The following is a 19,469-nucleotide window of genomic DNA, read 5'->3' as shown; positions in this document are numbered from 1 at the left end:
AGCATTTGCATATCTGTGGTCCCCAAAGATGTAACGTATCAATCCCTGTACATATAGGAAATAAACACTCTCTCCTGTCCGATGTTCTGTTTTGCCACAAGTAAATATTAACCTAAATTGGAACCACAAATCTGAATCACTCAAACTTTGGGAAAGTTTGATTTGGACAGATCAAAACTTCAAAGCTTGTGCATAATTCTATAATTTAACATATATTAAATAATAATGTATTTAATGTAATATATATAATTAATTATGCTGGCCAATATTCTCGATACACATTTTCTAGTTTAGTTTGAAAAACACTTCAGAGCTGGATTAAAGCATAGGACTTTATAGGCCTGTATCTACAACCCCAGCTCCAGGAGTCATGTCATTATATTGGAATATCAGCTTTTTAAAATTTAAGTAATTTTCTAGCCCTCCATATTTCCAAGGAAAAGCTTGAAAATGTGAACTGACTATAAGCCAAGCTGCACTATCTGTCTGAGTCTGCAGTCAGCTTGAAACAATAACTATGAGAGGTGTGAACTGCCCCAAGCATCTCAAATGGGTATTTACTCCAAGATCTGCTGATCTGGGAGTGTCCAGACAACACCACCCCAGCAGAAGACTCTGTACGTAGCATGTTGAGAAGAGTGCAGTAGGCCCAGCCCATCTACCCAATTTTACCAGCAGCTGGGATAAGGACTGGATGTGCCCTTGCAGGCAAACCTGCCTCTCGGAGTGGGGCAGAGGAAGAGAAAAGAGGTGGCTCTTACTGCTCCCAAGGTTAGTACTACTAGTATTGGGAGGAGTGATAGTGAGGGAGCCTCAGGCTACAGACCTTGCCTCCTGAAGTGCAGGTGGGGTCATGGTGCAGGGGTGAGGCCACAAGGTTGGAGTCCCAGAGGCAATGGGGAACCTGCATCAGATTGTCATAATCCCCTCCTGAAAACAATGAATTACAAGCATTTACAAAATGACATAGTATCAGGAAAGGGCTCTGCCAGCTATCAGTGCCATAGACCCATTCATCACCTATCCCTGTCTCCTAGAAAAGCTTTGGAGAAAAGAGGGACATTGCAGCATATGCTGATGTCTCTGCTGGATTGAGGGTAGAAGTAAAATCCAAAGCTGTTGATCCTTCACTGAGAAAGCCTTGGCAGCTACTTGCTCTTTTCTTAAAAAGTTGGTTACTAGCATGAATGCCTCAGTTGATTTTTTACTGTAATGGACTCACACCAGGAGACAGATGGATCTGAAGTCTCAAAATCATGGAAAGCATTATAATTGACTTACCCAGTAATATCTTAAATTTCATCTGCAGATCAGTCAGTAGTCCATATCATGGAGAGCAGGTATAATGTGCTCTCAATGTGACACACTGCTTAAAATGTGAGCAGCCATATTCCGTACTTGCTACAATTTCTGAATGGTTTTAAGATTACAGTGATTCAACCTGGATATGCTGAAGGTATGAATGACTGTGACAGAATCTGCATCTGAAAAAAAGACTGCAACTTTCTTTTTATGTTGCCCATAAGAAGCTTCTTGGTAACAGCTGCTACCTGAGTCTCTAGCAGCAGTTGGGAATCCAGCAAGACCACTAGCTCAGGCATATCTCCTCAGAGAAGGAGATACTGATGTCTCTTATTTCTTACAACTGCTTCTACTAACCTATAAGTGTCACCTCACTCTTATCTGGACTGAAACCTCAGCCAACTAGCCCCCTTATCCATACCCCATTCTCTATTAGATTCTGAGTTAGTTGCTCACTTCAAAGGGTTGGAAAAAAGTATGTACAAAGAAGATGTCATCCCTAGATGCTTATACTCCACCTATCATTGTGGTATTTGAGCACTTTTCCCACATACTGGGATCAAGATGGAACCTTTATTCTCAATGCCTCTAAACTTTGGAAAAGTTTATAGCTAGGTTTTAGTTTGGGTCTAAGGCATTTGTATAGTCAATATAAATTTCTGACATCTATTCAGTATATGCCTTGAGGATGTTGCACAATGAGGGTTAAATTTTGCTTTCCTTACATGACCAATTGATACTCACTTTAGTAAGGTGAGCAGGACACGGCTGTCACTTTTCTTTATTTTCTTCCTTCGTGTATATGAAGCTATCCTTAGCACTTTATTTTAAAAAAATAACCCTAAAACTTTAATAATGTTAAAGTAGCATTTTAAACCTAGGTAGACATTTCACAATCCTATCTTAATTAATTTTCTAGGGATTTCAATTATTTTGTGATTATTATTAACATTTAATGTGTCAATTAAATGATCATGCACCTGTTGGTGACAAATCTGAAATAAATCACTATTATGTCTTTGAGGAATTAAAAGCCTGTCTATAAAATGTATTTTAATTCTTGGGTATACAAAAGTACAGTGTATTTTAACAGGGAGTATTAATCAGGTATTTTTCCAACCTCTCAGAAATGTAGGTTTCTCCCACAGCAAGACTCAACAATCATTGATAGTAGTTAATAGATAATAGGTTGACAAGGTCTGGTAGACCAACCGATGCTGGTGATTAGTGACTGGAACATGCCACAATGCCTATGAGAAGCCAGACAATTCATTATGCTGTGTTGCAGAGAAGATGGAGATAATTGACACTTGGTCCATTTGTACAAATTTTTCAAAAGGGAATGTACATATGTATTTCTATTGTTCTCATTTTCTCCTACATACTTCACTTGTTTTAGGCCTAGATCTTGCACTGTGGTGCTGGAGTATGGACCCTTACACCTGTAGGGGATCCCTTCATCCCGCAACCCTCACATCCCCCTAGCAAGGCTTTCCCAGAGGAATGGTTATTCATCCTTGTTGTTTCATGGAGGTATTCTCCTTCTTTGTAGCACTCTGATTTCCTTTACCTTTGTCAAATGAAACTATTCATGTGGCCAAGCCTTTCTCCTGGAGGTCTTTCTCAGCTGGTCAAAGGGAACCTGTGCCTGCATAAACTGCTGAGATGGGGAGGCACAAAAGGGTTGCCCTGGAGAGAATCGTAATTCCCCAAATACCTTGTGGGTTAAATGGCGGAGGACCAGATTAAGAATCTCCCTGTGCAGCGTGCCCAGGTGCTTTACCCTCCAACAACGGCCTCTGCTATGCCTATCTGCACTCTTGTGCTGTGGCAGAAGATGAGGAATCTCTGATGTTCCTGCAACCCCCAGCCTAACTCCATAAGAATAGGACTACCTTCAGCTAACCCTCTACACCCAGCCTTTGATGGAGTCCTGCAGGAACAAGAGTCGGGACCAAATTCTGCCCTCAGTTACACCTAGGCAACCACTCAGGGTGTTCCTTCGGGAGCTGGAGGTTAGACCAATTCTGACCTCAGTTACACCTGTGCATCCCTCCAAACCCGGGCTAGAAACTTATTCCTGCCACCTCCGAGAGGAGGTAACCGAGGCTGAGATTTGCCCGATGTATGAGGCTCAAGTTAAATTTCCCTGCCTCCGTGACAATGGCGCGGGGATGTTTTTACTAACCGCGGGCTGCTGAGATGCTCGCTCGCTCCTCCTTTTTCCGAGGCACAGAGAAAGCTGCGACATTTAAAAAATCGGAAGCAGCCAGACTCAGCACCCGAACCGTGCGGTCGGTGCCTGCTAGCCCAGGGCACCCTGGTTAAAGTCCTCCTAGCCCCCCCGGCTAGTCCTTACACATTCTGCCGACTCTTCTCCCTTCTCCCTCCACAGACACACCAGCCCCCCCAGCCCACGTGCTTGAGGACAGCATTAGCGCCGTTCCCCCACTAAGTCCGGGGTCTCCCCCGTGCGTAGTACGGACCCGGGAACAATGGAGCCACCCTCCCGCCAGGTCCACGCTTCCTCTCCCCGGGCGGCTCCAGCTGTGAGAGCAGGGAAGGAGCGTGGGCGTGGCCAGTGCAAGCCCCGCCCGGCAGCTGTGCGTCATCATCTCGCCCCCTCCCTCCAGTCAGCCCCCTCCCCCTCGCCAAACCACCCAAGTCCCCGAACTTTCCCTGGGAGATTCGCACCAAGCACGAGCGCCCTGAAAGCCGGTCCGGCACCCCGGAGCCTGCTCAGCAGCAGCCTCCCGCCCGCGCTCCCTCGCCCAGTCACTACCCCCCCTCCCCCCGCGGTGCCCTGTCATCTCACTGCACCCCTCAAAGCCTCCTCCCCCGGCCCTCCCCCACTATTATCCCTCCCGCTCATCCCACTCCCTCCCCCCTTGGCCGTTCCCGACCCACCTTAACACCTCAGCCCGCCTCCCCCAACTGCGCGCTCCGCTCCCCACACACCGTCCCCTACCCGCCACCGCAGCGGGCTGGACAGAGCCCCCCGCCGCCGCATGCTCCGCTCGCCCGCCACAAAGGAGGGAAGAATCCCTGGGAAGCGCCGCACCTCCCGGGGGAAGGAGCCGGGCGCTGGCAGCGGGTCGGTCCGGATGCGGTGAGCGCCGCCTCGCCTCCGGGGCTGCTTTAGCGGAAGGAAGGAGGCAGGAGAGTGAGGAAAGCAGGGACCGTCCCCGGTGGCTCGGGCACCGCCAGCCACCACCATGGGCTGCTGCACCGGCCGCTGCACGCTGATCTTCCTCTGCGCGCTGCAGCTGGTGAGTGACTGACCCGCGCCCCGCACCCCCGGCCACTGCCTCCCCGGCTCCTCCGCTGGGGCTGCTGGTCTCGTGCGCGCTGCAGCTGGCGGGATGACCAAACCGTGCGTTTCTCGCGCTCCCTGCAGCCAGGTCTCACCCCCCGGGCACTGCCAGCTGCTCTAGGGCTGTTCTGATGCAGGGGCTCAATGCCTTTTCTGCACGTTGCCCCTGGTGAGTGCTTACTGACCGGGCACCTCTGAGTGAATGACCCATCTCCATCTGATCTCCCCGCCCTCACCCGGGGAGCACAGCCAACTCTTGCGCCCTGGGATTAAGTTTTGTATTTTGTATGTAAAAACAATTTTGTTTGGTACGAAATCTGTTCTTTGTGTGTGTGTGTGTGTGTGGGGGGGGGGGGGGGGGAATCTGCTCCCATCCTAGGACGAGGCTCTGTTTAAGGGTGCCCAGCTTCTCTTTCGGGTCTCTAAGGGATTGCCACAGTTTCTCTATGCCTGCGAAGTCTCATGTGTTTGAAGGGATTCTGTATTCATTTCGTGTCTCTCTATTTCTCTTCCTCTCTTTCTTCTCCCCGCCCTCCCCCCCGTCCCCAACCAATCTATTTAAACTAGATTTTAAAAATCTCACTCACGTTTCTTTGGAAATCACACCTATTCACATTGTCTCAGGTTGACAGCCCTATGTTAAAATACTTCATGATCAATATAAGGTCACGCTGTTCACTCGGCACTAAGGGTCGGATGATATGTGTGTGTCTGTAATATAAAATCAAAGCGACTGAGAGAGGTAAGTTATATATGATAGCCTAGCACAAGAATGACACTTTTAGGCAGAGAAGAGTTTGTTGGGATTTGTCATTGGACTCTGCTATTTATTTTCTAGTCACTTCCTTGAGGTCAGGAGCCACAAACCTTTTGTGTCAGATCCATTGTGAAGTGTGCAAAAAAATCTCTTTGTGTTTAAAAAGGCAAAACCTGCACATCCTTTTGGGTATTTCCTAGGGAGTGTTTTACTTCAATTAAATACACCCAGATATGTAATTGACACTATTGTAAACCTATCTTGTTTTCTTTGTATGTTAAAGCTGGCACATTTGTTTCAGAGTAGTGTTGTCAGACCCAGAGCTATACTGAGCAATCACAATTCCTTGTATGGCTCATTAGCTGAGTGATAAAATAATGCTCTTCCTTTATCAGTTAGTCCCTAATCCCATCAGAATTTTAAAAGATTTTTTTCTTTTCTACTGATTCAGAGTCATCTTTTTGCCACATGATCTTTCTTTTGATGAGTGTTCTTCATTCACTCTGTGTGCTCTCCCCTGTGTGTAAAGTAAAACTGTCCAGTGATTACCAAGTAAGATCATTTGGCAGTCTTTCTAGCTTACTATTAAAATCTTTGAAAAAGGCTTCTGTTTCATGAGAAATATTAATGTACTGTTAAATACAACATATTCAATACTTCACTTTAAAAACATCATTCATTTCCAAGGTATTAGGCCAAATCCTCAGCTGGTGCAAATTGGTTCATTAGTGCTGTCTCCTATTCAGGTATTCTTAGATATCATGGGGAGGAGTGCAGTGTTAAAACCTGAATAAAATAGAGTAACAAAAGGGGAAAAGATTTAATGTATTGGTAACTTGTGCTTTTAATATTAACAAATCTTTGTTTATAAACCTGTATACTTGATTCTCTACACTTACACTTGTTTTACACTGCTGCAACCTATTGACTACAGTGGAGTTATTCTTGATTTACACTGATGTATGTGAGAGGAGAATCAGGTGCTTCATCTTTAAAAATATAACAGTAACACAGCTATGAAGGTTATAGTAACAGTATTTACTGTTCTGTAAGATTACTTGGAGGCTATAAAAACTGAAGAAGTAAAGTGTGAATAGCCATCATAATATGTAGAGTACTGCAGATAAAATCTTTCAGAAAAGGTATCATGTTTTATAACAGACCCATCAAATGATCTAACAACTTTCAAAATGTAGACTTTTAATATGTAGATTTTTCTACTGTACTTGCCTGTTTTATAAAAATGCATAAATTAGGTACAGTCTGCTGTCACATCCATAGGTTTTAGTGACTGATCAATCCATATCTAGCCAAATGCTTTTAGTGTAATTTATTTTCATTAAAAACATAAAAATAAAAACTGTAGTATAAATATGTGTTAGATCTAAGATTTAATCTAGTAGACATAAACTCAAGCCAAGATACTCACAGTGATCTCATTGGTGATGGTGTTGAATTTATGTTTTTAGGAATTGTCACCACAGGGGATTTTAGATCTGTTTCTAACATCACATAGGTCATGAGTATAAAGCATGCTCAACAAAACTGCTTCCCCAGACATTACTATCATTAGGAGAGATTTATTTTACCTTACATCCATTTATGGAGAGGTGAAAGACATACTACTGACTGTGGACAGTGTTTTGATTAAGTGCTACAGAAGCCAAAGTACTTGTTTTGCCAATCTGTAGCAATGCAAAAGTACAAATGATTTCTATGGGTTGAGAAAACTTTAGAAAAATAGAAAGATGGCAATGCTTTTTAAAAAATAATAGTGAATTTTCACACAAGGAACAGTTCACCCTCTCAATAACAGTCTAGCCAGAACACACCAAAGGAAACAAAAATAGGGTAATAGAGATTCTGTGAACAATTCAAACCTTTATTTGATTAAGAACTGTATAGAAACCACCTGAAAAGTCAGACAGCCAAAAATCTTCTTGAAAACACTTAACTGGCAATTCTTTTTGTGTGTTTGTGATGTGGATTGTGCCACTCATATCTCCCTGTGGTTGCCAATAAAATGCATGTTTCAGAAATATTTGATATCCAACACAGGACATTTCTCTTATTGTGTAGATGTATTGATGTTTGGAATTGGAAGTCTTTCTGTACAATGATATTATTGTTATCCCCAGGTGGCGTGCCCCTTACACTCACCCAGTCCTTGGCCTTGGAGCGTCTCGAATTTGACTTTAGTTATTTGCTCAAAATTACATCTTTGGACAAGACCTGATTTTACAATGTGTTATACCAATTTGATATCAATTTAATATTTGATTTCATTAAAATAAAGGAGTCCGATCAGTGTAAGATAGTGGGGAATCAGGCATGTAATCTCTTCTATGAGTCCATTCTAACTGGCGCTGAAAATGCCGGCCACATTTATGACGTGCTGACTTCACAGCACAGTTTTGCTGGTTCCCTTATGACTTTTCCCCTTCATATCTCTTTTCTCCTCTTACTATTGCCTATGATGCTTGTTTATAGAAAAATGCTGTTGGGATGAGAATCACAGTCATTGAGCGATGCCATCCTTTCTCTAATGGTAAAATACTATGGCTTACTATCTTCAAGAAGAAATGTCTGTGAACATGAAGTGGTGTGTGTGTGGGGGGATTTTAGTAGAAAATATTTTTGAAATCTCATTACTTTCATTTCTTTGTTTTGATCTACAAAAATGAATAAACCAAACTGCCCACATAATCTTTCAGATTTGGTACTGAATATAATTCAGTCTTAAATGCAATAGACTCTCAGTACAATGCACACTATTGAACACCTCAAAGGAATTCCAGGGTGAATCTTATATTGTTTCATGATAAACTTTTTCTTAAAATGTAAATCTGCCTAAATATGTATAATACAAGGATTCTGGAAATAGTCTCAAGTTGAATAGGATATTATTAGGCCCTGATTCAGGAAGGCACTTAAACACCTGCTCTCCTGAATTGGGTCATCTTACAGCCTTGGCGGTTGCCCCAGTAGTCTCTGCTCAAGCAAAACTCCCTTTGAAGAATCGGGAGTAAGGAGAGCAATTTCAAGGACTTTACACTGTGGTCTCATTAACTCTAGCATTGTAATATGTCATTGCAGGAGATGTCCTACTGGGAACTCTAAGGTGTATATATTCTCCTAATGTGTACATAAGTCTTCTGTTAATACTAGCAGGAATTATGTACATGTATTAAGAGAATATATCATAATGATATATTAATCTTTCAGTATGTGTCCATAACTCTCATTAACATCATCAGGAGTCACATATGTTGGCCTTTTCTATTCTAGATAAGTAAGTAGCCCTATTACAGAAACTGCTAGCAATGGTATAAGTGCTAGTGTAGCCACCAGGTCATGAAACACTGCAAAATGAAAATGTTCAGAAAATAAAGCAAATCCAAGAATACTGATAAATCCTGGAAGGGGTAAATTGGCAAAGAATTGTACAGAGAGTTAGCTGTGTGAATCCAATTGAAATTAATATGTCACAGCTAAAGCCCATATGCTGCTTTGAAAAATGTATCTCTGAGGAATTTACATTTACATTTAATTTTGTTTTTAAAAGTTTACATTAGGTGTGGGTGCCGGTGGGTCGGGGATGTTTGTTGGTAGGTAAGAATTATAGAGATATGTAAACACAACAGAAATGTAAATAATAAATCCTGGCTCAGATTTTCAAAACAGTGCAGAGAAGATTAATGACAGGTATGTGGCTAGCACCTTTTCACAGTTTTGAAAATCTCAGCCTATGTTTCCATCTATGGTTGTTGGTGCTCTGTGTTCATTTAAAGCCCTTGATTTAAAAGTACAACATTATATGGCACAGCTGGTATAACATAGTTGATTTTCTACTTACCATATTACTCTCAAATCAATTTCAGTGTTAGTTTTGCACAAGGTTAGGTAATTGTAATGGAAATGTGACTATGTTTTCATATTTGCCAACTAAGTGATTATTTGGTGAGTGCATTCGGTCATCTTAAACTAATTCTTCTCTTGATATGCAGGAGATTTATGCTTGTAAGTCCCATTAATGCTAATTGGAGTAACGCATGTAAATCCTTGCACTTTGAGATGAGACTGTATCCATTAGACTAAAAGATAATACTTCACCATTGATTAGTATGCATAATGCCATTTCGATAGTGGTGCTGGCAAATGATACATAACACACAGTGTAATAATTTACATTTTTTCATCTCATTTGAGTATACTTTACAAAGCAGGAAATTATAACTGCCGCTAAAATGCACTTTATGTAACATTCTGATTTTGGCTCTATGAACCCTTATGTTAGAATAGACATATAACAATTATATAACAGCATAAGGACTTGAGAGATTTGATGAATTAGAGAAAAGTAAACCCTTTGAACCGATAAATTGCTGCACTATTTGATGCTGGTAAAAGAATCACCAGTCCACTGATCTGGAGATGAAACATCTGTCCAGGGGTAAAGCAGGAGGTTGAGAATGTATGTTTTATATTAGTGGGGCAGAGAAGAGCTTGAGTCCTAGCACTGACAAATGTACTGACTGCAGGAATCAGAAGGCCTGTTGTTTTTATTAAGGGAAGAAAGTGTAAGATAACATTGGCAAATTTGCTCTGGCGTCTCATATGGCTTCTACAAAATGTAGAATTCCTACTCTTCTGACTGTTCCTGACAGACTAATTCTCTTCTCTAAGGCCCTGATCTTGTAAAGATTTATATACGTGCTTAATAGAGCTGGGTGGGAACTGGGTTTTTTTTCCCTAGGAAAATCTGTGATTTCAAAAATTTTTAAATTCCAAAACAGAATAAAACCAATATTTAAAAAAAAAATTCCTGTAAAATAAAATTCTGAAAAAAATATTGTTTTGGGTTGATTGAAATGTTTTATTTAGATAAAATCAAAATGTTTTGCTCTGAGTTTGACTTTTTAAAAATTTGTGTATTATATAAAATTAAAAACAAATTAAAATGAAAAGTCATTTCAAAATGGAAAATCAAAACATTCTATTCTGAAAAGTTGTTTGGACCTTATCAAAGTGCTTTTTCCCAATTTTTCCTTAAAATGAATTTTTGTCAATCAACACATTTCCACAAAACATTTAGCTTTCAACAAATCAGAATCTTCCAGTGGAAAAATATTCTGTTAAATTTCTGACCAGATCTTATGCTTAACTTTAAGCAGGTGAGCCATCCTATTTAGTTCAGTGAGGTACTCATGCACTCAAAGTTAGTGTACACATAAATCTTTACAGGTTTGGAACCCAAATCATCAGTTAGAATCATGTTTCTGTAATTTGTCAGTCATCAGGGACAGAAATATTCTTCCTGCCTAAAAATAATGCTTAGCATTTGCATTTTCAGTGTATTGTACATACATTCAATAATCATAGCATCACTGTGAGATATTATTAATATACATATTTCCAAATGGCCTACTATTTTAGTTCCTGAGCACACTGCAAAATAATAAGAATAAATTAAACTCCAGAATGAAGAATACTTTTTTAAGATCTAATTTATTTCATATACCAGGAGTTGGTGATTGATTTTCAGGAGATTTGTGTTGAGTATCATTTGGGGAAATATCAGCTTAGAGATGTAATATGCTCTGAAACTGGATGGTTTTAGTGTCACGCTGATGTTGGGTGAAAGTGAGTTCCATAAACATATGCCCTCCACCAGGAACTCTGCCATTTTTTGCAAATGACAAAAATGAGACAGTATAACAGGAACCGAGCTTTAGAGTAGCTACAGCTAGCAAGATGGTAAGAAACCTGGAATATATTCCCAGAAACTACAGCATTAGATGCGTATCAGCACACAGCCAGGATGGACGCACCTGCCAGGACATGAGATGGAAATGAGGTGTGCACACCAAACTAGTGTGGAGGCTCACAGTTCAGCTTGAAAAGTGCAAGCTCATATGTGGGTACCTGGACCCAGATACACAATTCAGTATACACGTACCCTTAGAGAAGGGCTACATTTTCAAATATGCTCATTTTGGGGGGGATGTCTTAAGTGTCTCAAGATGACCATTCTGCATTGAGAATTAGAGAGTTCTCTTACAAAATTACCTCTATGGGACTTTCCTAAAGTCACACACCAAGTGAGGCACACAGTGGCCGAGCAAGAAAGGCCTGGCTCCCAGTCCCAGGTTCAGTCCACCATAGCACACTACTCTTTTCCTTTTCATTATAGGTTCATGACTGACAACAGTGAGGGATTAAGGCATGGGCCCACAGGGCCTTTGCCTAGGGTCCCTGGCCAATATGGGGGCTCCCCGGGGTGCTTTTCAAGATGGGGCCCAAATGTTCTTTGTGCCAGGGCCCCAATAAATCTTAATCTGCCTCTGACTGACAGAGGCTGCCATGTAGAAACAATATTTTTACATCTAAGAGATGAAAGAGTTAAGATTTAAACATCTAGTCCTGATTTTGGGTGGAAGCAGAAGTTAATTCACTAAAAGTGATGAGTTATGTAGGTATCTCTAATGGCCATATGATCTCTCGTTTTCTGGGAATATAACAATAGTTATAATACCAGTACCTGCTGCACATCTGCTGCTGTCTCCCAAACAATAGATCTTTGGGATTGAGATACTATGGTTTACAGAGGTTTCCCTTGTAAAAATCACTGAAATTCAAAATAGGAATGACATAGTTACATCTAAATTAGAGTCTGACTCAGGATGCAGAACTTGGATGTGGTTCTATATTAGGACAGGTTTTGTGTTCTCCTCTCTAATCAGAGCAGGAGTTGACTAGATGATGTCCAGTTGCTGATTTTGTGAAGTGATGGTTCAGAATGGAGGGGAAAAAAACCTTTGAGATTAGGCGACAGAAATCTTTCAGTATCATTTTGCAATGTGATTCAGCCACATCTGCACCAGAACAAGCAAGTAGGTTTCCTTTTAACTTTTGGGTCTGACCTGGTATCAAACAGTAGAGTCGGGTTCAGATATGAGATTTGATGTTTTACACGTTTTAATCTGCGCTTTGGGTTTGGCTCATCTCTAATCTACATATTACTTCCTTACATAAATAAATTTAAATGATTAAATGTGTAAAGAAGGAATGGAACATGTCACAAAGTTAGTATGCCCAGATCTGGCACTATGGAGGACAAGGGGAGTTCTGCAATTGACTTCAGTAGGAGCAGGATAAAGCTTTTAGTGCAGATATTGATAGGTGTCTTTGTCAGATGTAATATAAATAGCCATGGATTCTTTATTAAGAGGTGTGATGGGGTCTGTCAAGTCTTCTCTGTCTGCTGTTGGAGGCATCAATCAGCACACCGACACTCCCCGCCTAAGGAAAATCCACTCAGGCTGGGCAATCATCAGGACAGTCTGCCAGAGGCCTAGAAGGGTCAGGAGGAAATACTGACCAATCTAGAACCAGCAGACCAGTGAAGAAAAATTGTAAAATTGAATTACTGTACAATTTTTTGCTTAGGGGTGGGGCTAGGGGAGACTGGGGCAGAGGAGGTGCTTTTGAGAGCTAAGCACTTGCATTTGAAGGGTTTTTCCTCCTTGTTTAAAGGCACAGACTGCTGGATACTGAGTTGCTATTTTATTACTTGATTATTTAGAGACTGATGCCAAGCTTATGGTACAGATTGCCCTGCCCCAAGCAGACAGCCAAACCTTACAAACTAAGGCCAGGAGCGCCTGAAGTACCATGTGGGTGTAAAGATGGCACTATAGGGCAGCCCTGCCTTCCACAAGAGGATGTTCAAAATATTCAGTAATTTAGATTACATCTAGAATGTAAAAACTCCTTAGAACCTTTTAAAACCTGCTGTGGAAATGTCAGTGTGCTGAAATGGGAATGGGAATTCTCGGCCTTCAGACATCTCTCTCACTATCAAATTTCAATATTAAATTAACAAAAGAATAGCAACTATCTGAGGTAATTTTGCCTTGTTTTTATTCCACAAACGCTACATCAAATCCTGTATAGTCACATTTGTATTAAAAGCACCTATAGTTTATTAATTCAATTTTACAATGAATTACTAAACTAGACTGCAACCACTTTGAGGCAAGGAATCTCTCTTTATCTGTATTGCAAAATGTGATGTACATCTATGGCTCTAGATAAGTAATATGTAATAATAACAATAAGGGACTTCATGGTTCAGGAGACTGGTAATAGGATAAAGAGTCTTTCACCTGTAGGTCGCTAATTGAAATTCAGTGTAGGTTAGTTGCTTCTGAAAGTCATTACGGCCTCCGTGCAATGAGTGTTTCAATACAGTGTCCATATAAAAATACTTGCTCCATATTAGCACTAATTGGCACCCTTGCTGATGTAGTAGGGTTAGTTTCAGCGAAAGGCCATGGTGTCATGAAGACCAAAGCACTCTTTTAACCCTGTGGTTCTCACAGGCCATTGTTCAGGAATATCAGCAGGATGCTGTGATGAAGTTTGCATTATCTTTGCCTATGCTGTACCTGGTTTGTAATACAGAACTTCATTTTCCAAGGTTCTCAGTCTGGCACCTTTCATAATGAATACATTAAGTTTAAGATGCCCTCTCCCAACCAAACAACCAAACACTCTCTCTCTCTCACACACACAATCACACACACACCCTTTTAGAAAGAAACAGCATGGATTATTAACTGATTTCAGTTTTGTTAAGGAAGAGCCCCTTCCCATTCTCTCCTCATCATGCACATTTTATTGGAAAGACTTTACTTGGAAACAGAATTCAGGCAACAGGAAATATTCAGCACTTGGGAAATACCTCATTTAGAATCTTGAAAGTTTTTCTGAATCAAGTCCCATAAAACTGTCTCCCTTCATCTATCAAGAGAGGCTACTGCATATGTTTCCAAAGGGGGTGCCAGAAGGTTTAGGTCTAGAAGATGCTACTTTCAGTGTGGACTGCAGTTTCCTGACAGATCAGAGACACTGACACAGTTTTTAGTGTGATCATGGTTTTTTTTTTTTTTTTTTTTGCTCTGTGTGACCAATGAAATCTTTGTGATCTCACTACAAATCTGTGCCTTTTGGCAGGTTGGTAGACAGTAGTGAGCTGGGATAAATCTTTGATCTCTGAATGTACAGAGTGCTTAAGACCATGGTAACAAAAAGGTAGTAGAAGATTTTATTTTAACTTCTTATTTTCTATTATATTCCTTTATTGTCTACTTCCTACACACAGAGCCGTGCCTTGTGTATTATCTTTCCTTCACTCAATGGGTTGGTAGACTGGTGGTTTTAATGGTGTCTCTGGATTTTTGTACCTGATTTTTATGAGTTGTTGAGTGCTCTAAACTCCCATTAAAGTCCCAGAAAGTCATTCTTATGGGTCCAGCCCTTTTACATTGATAAACTCAAGTAAAAAGAGCAGTAAAACCTTTCTAAACAGACAAGGCACACAAATACAACATTAACAAAAGTTGTTTTTCTGCTTGGATTTGAAACTAACAGTGCGTATCAGACAAACGTCCCTGATAGAAAGTTCCATCACAAAGAAATAAAATGGGAATATTTGTGAAATGCAAAAGAGTAAGGAAAGGAAACCAATTAGTTGTGCTTGAGGATGTTAGTCTTTCTAAAAATCATACTAGAGGATTCATGGAAGGCAATTGAGACAAAAGGACAACTTTATTTGATCAAGAATATTAGAAATGGTGTAGAGAGAGGTGGTTTTACAAGGCATGGAAATATATGTACAGTTATGTGTCATCAGTGGGAAGGTAGCTGAGGGAAATCAAAAAGGAAGAATAGATAGAAAAGAGCAGATAGCTGAGAACTGGAACTTGTGGAACTCTTCAGTGGAGAGTTTTGACACACTCAAGAGAAGCCACCACTACAGATGGAGAAAGAGGAGTAAGATAGGAGATGACCCAGAGAGAGAGAGATCTAGATGTATTATATAACTAGGGAAATGATCTAGGAGGATAGACTGAATGGGCCATAGTATTCAAGATTGAAATGAGGTCAAGGTAAATGAGGTGGGACAAGGAACCATCATCAGTGGACCTATGGAAGTCAACTTTGTACGTAAGAGAAATGGCTGTTTTATGGATAGAATGAAATCCATATCTTGGGCAAGTAGCATTGTTCCAGCAGGAGCTCCAGGAGACTTTGTCCTTCAAGAAGTTTACAGCGCTCCTGGGAGCTCCTGCATGTGCAGCTGGGGAACAGCCACCACTACTCCCATAACATTTAGAGCATACCTGGGTGTATTCTCACCATGTGCCAGCTTTGTACATCCTTGCAGATACCAGCCACAATCAGGCCCATATTTTTAAATGAATTTTTATTCAGAATGAAGCTGTGGAATATATCGGCTTATATTATGCCTGATTTTTCTAAAAATGGGATTCTGTTAACATTTAGTGTAAATATCACATTTTTGCAGCTTCCCAGGATGGCATGCATAGAAAATAATCATTTAGAAAATGCAACTTCTGCTGCTCCAAGAAAACCCCTAAAGCTGGGCAATAACATAAATTACACTACAGAGATAACACTGCAGAAATGTATAGGTTTTATCTTGGCTTGGTAGAATTCAATTTTTATTAAAAAAAAAAATTAAATGTATTATATCAACATTTAAAAACAAATATGTTTATCTATTTAAATTTTTATAGTTGTGGGAAATTATGGGGGGAGGGTTCAAATAATTATTTAACAGCAGTGGATGTTGAAATTTGAAAAGATAGCTTTATAAGTGGTAAAGCACAAACAGTCAACATTGCATGTCAAAATATACAAAGTAAATATCCTTCAATCAATAAATCATCCTTGTTTTTATTGTTCATTTGCTAGTCCATTTGTAACAAGCCTACCACAAATCACTGGAATTTGTTTCGAAGAAATTCTCAGGCAGCTTTTTTCTTACTTTGCCTATCTCCAAATTTCAATTATTATCAATGGAAATATTTTTTCATGGGTTTGTGTGTGTATGGTGAAATTGATATTTACTGATATTTATTGATGATGATCTAATCCCTCCAAGCCTAGATTAATCCTACCTGCCCGCTCAATGCAACCTAAACAGCCAGTGTTTTGGGGCTATTTATTCTTACTGCTAGAAGCTTACTGTACTTTTTTCCTGCACAGTGAACTGAAACGTTTTATTATTTAATATTTATTCTTTTTCCTGAAATAGGTAGACGCTGTCAAGGTAGGAGTGTTTAAAGGATTTTAACTGTGTCAGAAGCTTTCCTACTCCTACCGACTATCTGAATTATTTACATCATGGAAATCTCCAAAGTGTTCTAACCAAGACTAACCCATTTTATTCTCAGAACACCGTGGAGTAAAGTCCTCATTACAGTCCACTGAGCTATTGAAGACTAATTGACTTCTCTATACCCATCCATTCATTTTTAGGGTGCCCATCACTATAGTGTCTGAATGCCACATGCAATAAAAAGTGCCTAGATTCTTCCCCATTCTCCATAAATGGCCCAAAACTCACTGTCTACCCTGCTGCTTAAATTTCCTGCTATCTTCCAATTAACTTTCTTGTTGGCAAACATCCCTGACTACTGCCTCTGCTCAGTCTTACTTTCCTTACATGCCTCCCATAGCAAATTCCTGGCTTCTGATATTAACGAGGTACTGGAATTTGTTCCATTCTAGCTTAGAACCCTTCCGCTTCTCTTTTCCCTATAACAAGTGCTTTGCTCTGAATGCTCCTCCCACCTACCCCTCGACAAGCTCGAGGTCCTGCTCTCCTTCCCTCCTTTTGTAGCTGGCTTCAGACTCTATCCATAGTACTCAAGACATGGTCATTGATTTATCCACAGCTGCTAATTACCCAGCTGACCTGAGTCTATCCCCATAACCCCCCAGCTATTTGTGCTCACAATGCTCAACTGTTTCCTTATTCCAGCTGAGGAGCTGTCCTGTCACCACACTGTTTCCATCTGCAAGTGTCTCCCACCTGAAAAATTATGAAGCATGCTAAGGGTTAAAGTAGGACTTGATGATAATTATAAAGTAATTGGTAGGTACATGAAGTAGAAGAAAGAATACTGTCTATAGCTCTAACATGTTTTAATTACACAAATAAAGATTAAAATTCATGTGGCTTAAAAAAACCGAACAAACCCAAAAACTGAGAATTGAGCACCACGTCCCTGTTGTGAACTAGGATAGGTTTTCAGAATGTCAGACCTAGGATTCCACTTGTGAATTTCCCTAACTTTTCTTCTATAAAGTAAAGCACAGGTGCATAGGAAACACCTTTAATAATACTCCAATACACATCAAATATATTTTCTTGGTCTGTGGGTATAAAAAAATAGTGTGTGTAGCACTGGGTTGCAATCTGATGTGGTTTACACCTGCTGTAATCCCACTAAAATTAATGGGATTGTGTGCAGTCTAATTTAAAGCTGAATTTGGCTCTTCTTACCTTGTAGGCACCAGCACATTAAAAAGGGGGAGTGATTGATAGTGTTTTGTTTCAGAAAAACTAGAGCGTAAATGTGATAGATAATGACTGATGCTGGATGAATGAACTAATAATGTCACTTTCTGTTAATGCCATTGTCACTGTGGCTCTTTCAACAGAGTAGTGAAAAGGAATTGAAAGGGTTTCTCTATCAAAAACTGCATTAGTGATGAGACTTTGTAAATAAAAATGAAAGTATTCTAAATTTAAACTTCATGTGAATGTCATGAATGACTTGAAGTTTATTGAAGTATTTTAAATTTAGTCATGGATGTCTTCAGTGGCTTTAAGTTGTATTATTAATGTATAATTTAATCCTAGCGGTTTGATGAAAGCTGGAGCTGACTCTGTTGTATTAGAAGTAACCACAAAGTGCCAAACTCAGTTTAAATTGGATTAATATGATCAAACCCTAAGACGTCAAGGCATCCAACATTGCCAGCTTTTTCAGAATATAGCTCTGCACATCTGTGGGCCAAAGTCTGATTCTACATTTCCCTAGCCTATTGAGCCTGCACAGGCTACCTGCATCATGGACATGCACTGCACAATGGCAGGAGAGTTCCACTGACTGTAATCTCTCTTGGTTGCTTAAGCAAATTAAAGATCAAATGGAAAAAATCAGGGGAAAGCTGAGGTGATATAATTTATCTCATTTTTGTATCACTGAAAGTATCTATGAACAGGATACGGTCTTTTTATGCATAAAGGATGTTCACTTACATTAAAAACTGAAGATCTGTTTTCTGCAGAGTCTTTGGGGACATAGAAATATTAATCTCAGATTTTATTTAAAACCAAAGTTTCTAGGTCTTTTCTCTGTGTAGATAACCATGCAAATGAAAATTGATCTGTGTGGTTGAAAGCTTGTCACTGATCTTATCTATAGAGTCACAGTTCCTCCAAGTTTCATAAAGTTCCTGTATAATCAACTTTTGATCCACAAGAGTGTTGTTACTTTTTAAAAATCATATTCATTGTAGTACAACCAAGATGGTCTTCATACTAGGCTTGGTACGTAAACATCGTAAGAGACAGACTCGGCCCCAAAGAGCTTACCGACTAACACGGGACACACAAGGTGGATCAGAGGAAGCAGAGAGACTTTACGTAACTTGCTTGAGGTCACACACAAAGTCTGGGAGCTGAATTCAAGTCTTTTTAGTTCAAGCAATTAGCCACAGGGACACTTTGCTGTATGCCTATATTTGTGTGTTCAACTACCGTAATCGCTTTTAAATTGGGGATCTGACCCACTTTTGACTATAGGTGCCTATCCATGTGCAAGTAATTGATTTTTGTGTGTGTGTACTCATGGTACTTGAAGTGCAAATGTGCATATGCAAAAATGTGCATGGGTTTTAATTACTTAATGTTTGTAAGGTGTTTATACATACACACACACACACGTCTGCTAACATTTCACTGCAATGTGCAACAAAGCCCTGGCATGAGGTGAATTCTAGTGGCCCTTACGCACCCAATTTATTTGGAAAATTGCCCTCTTATAAACTTTTCCAAATGCTGACAGATCTGAGTAGACCCCAGCACAAGCTGCTGTGTTCCACTTCTCCTGCAGCAGGAGGCTGGTGCTGACCAAACATCCTCCTCACTCCCTTGCTAAAGAATGATTTTGTCTGAGGATGCCACAAAGAATGTTCATGACAGACCTGCTTACA

The 19,469-nt window shown here is 40.2% G+C and overlaps 1 protein-coding gene across 1 annotated transcript in view; it reads left to right on the top strand.

The window, feature by feature from the left end:
- Window positions 1-4,345: 4,345 nt before the first annotated feature.
- The window catches only part of NKAIN3 (sodium/potassium transporting ATPase interacting 3), a 463,496-nt gene continuing 448,372 nt past the window's right edge, over window positions 4,346-19,469 (top strand). Inside the window, exon 1 of the mRNA XM_067553697.1 lies at window positions 4,346-4,571. Coding sequence (XP_067409798.1) covers window positions 4,518-4,571 — 54 coding nt within the window. The 5' untranslated portion in view covers window positions 4,346-4,517. The remainder of the gene's footprint in view (window positions 4,572-19,469) is intronic.

This window comes from Emydura macquarii, unplaced genomic scaffold, assembly GCF_026122565.2.
Source record: "Emydura macquarii macquarii isolate MOO-44397 ecotype Brisbane River unplaced genomic scaffold, CSIRO-AGI_Emac_v2 contig_1477, whole genome shotgun sequence".
Classification (NCBI taxonomy): domain Eukaryota; kingdom Metazoa; phylum Chordata; order Testudines; family Chelidae; genus Emydura; species Emydura macquarii.
This window is presented reverse-complemented; position numbering and strand designations above follow the sequence as displayed.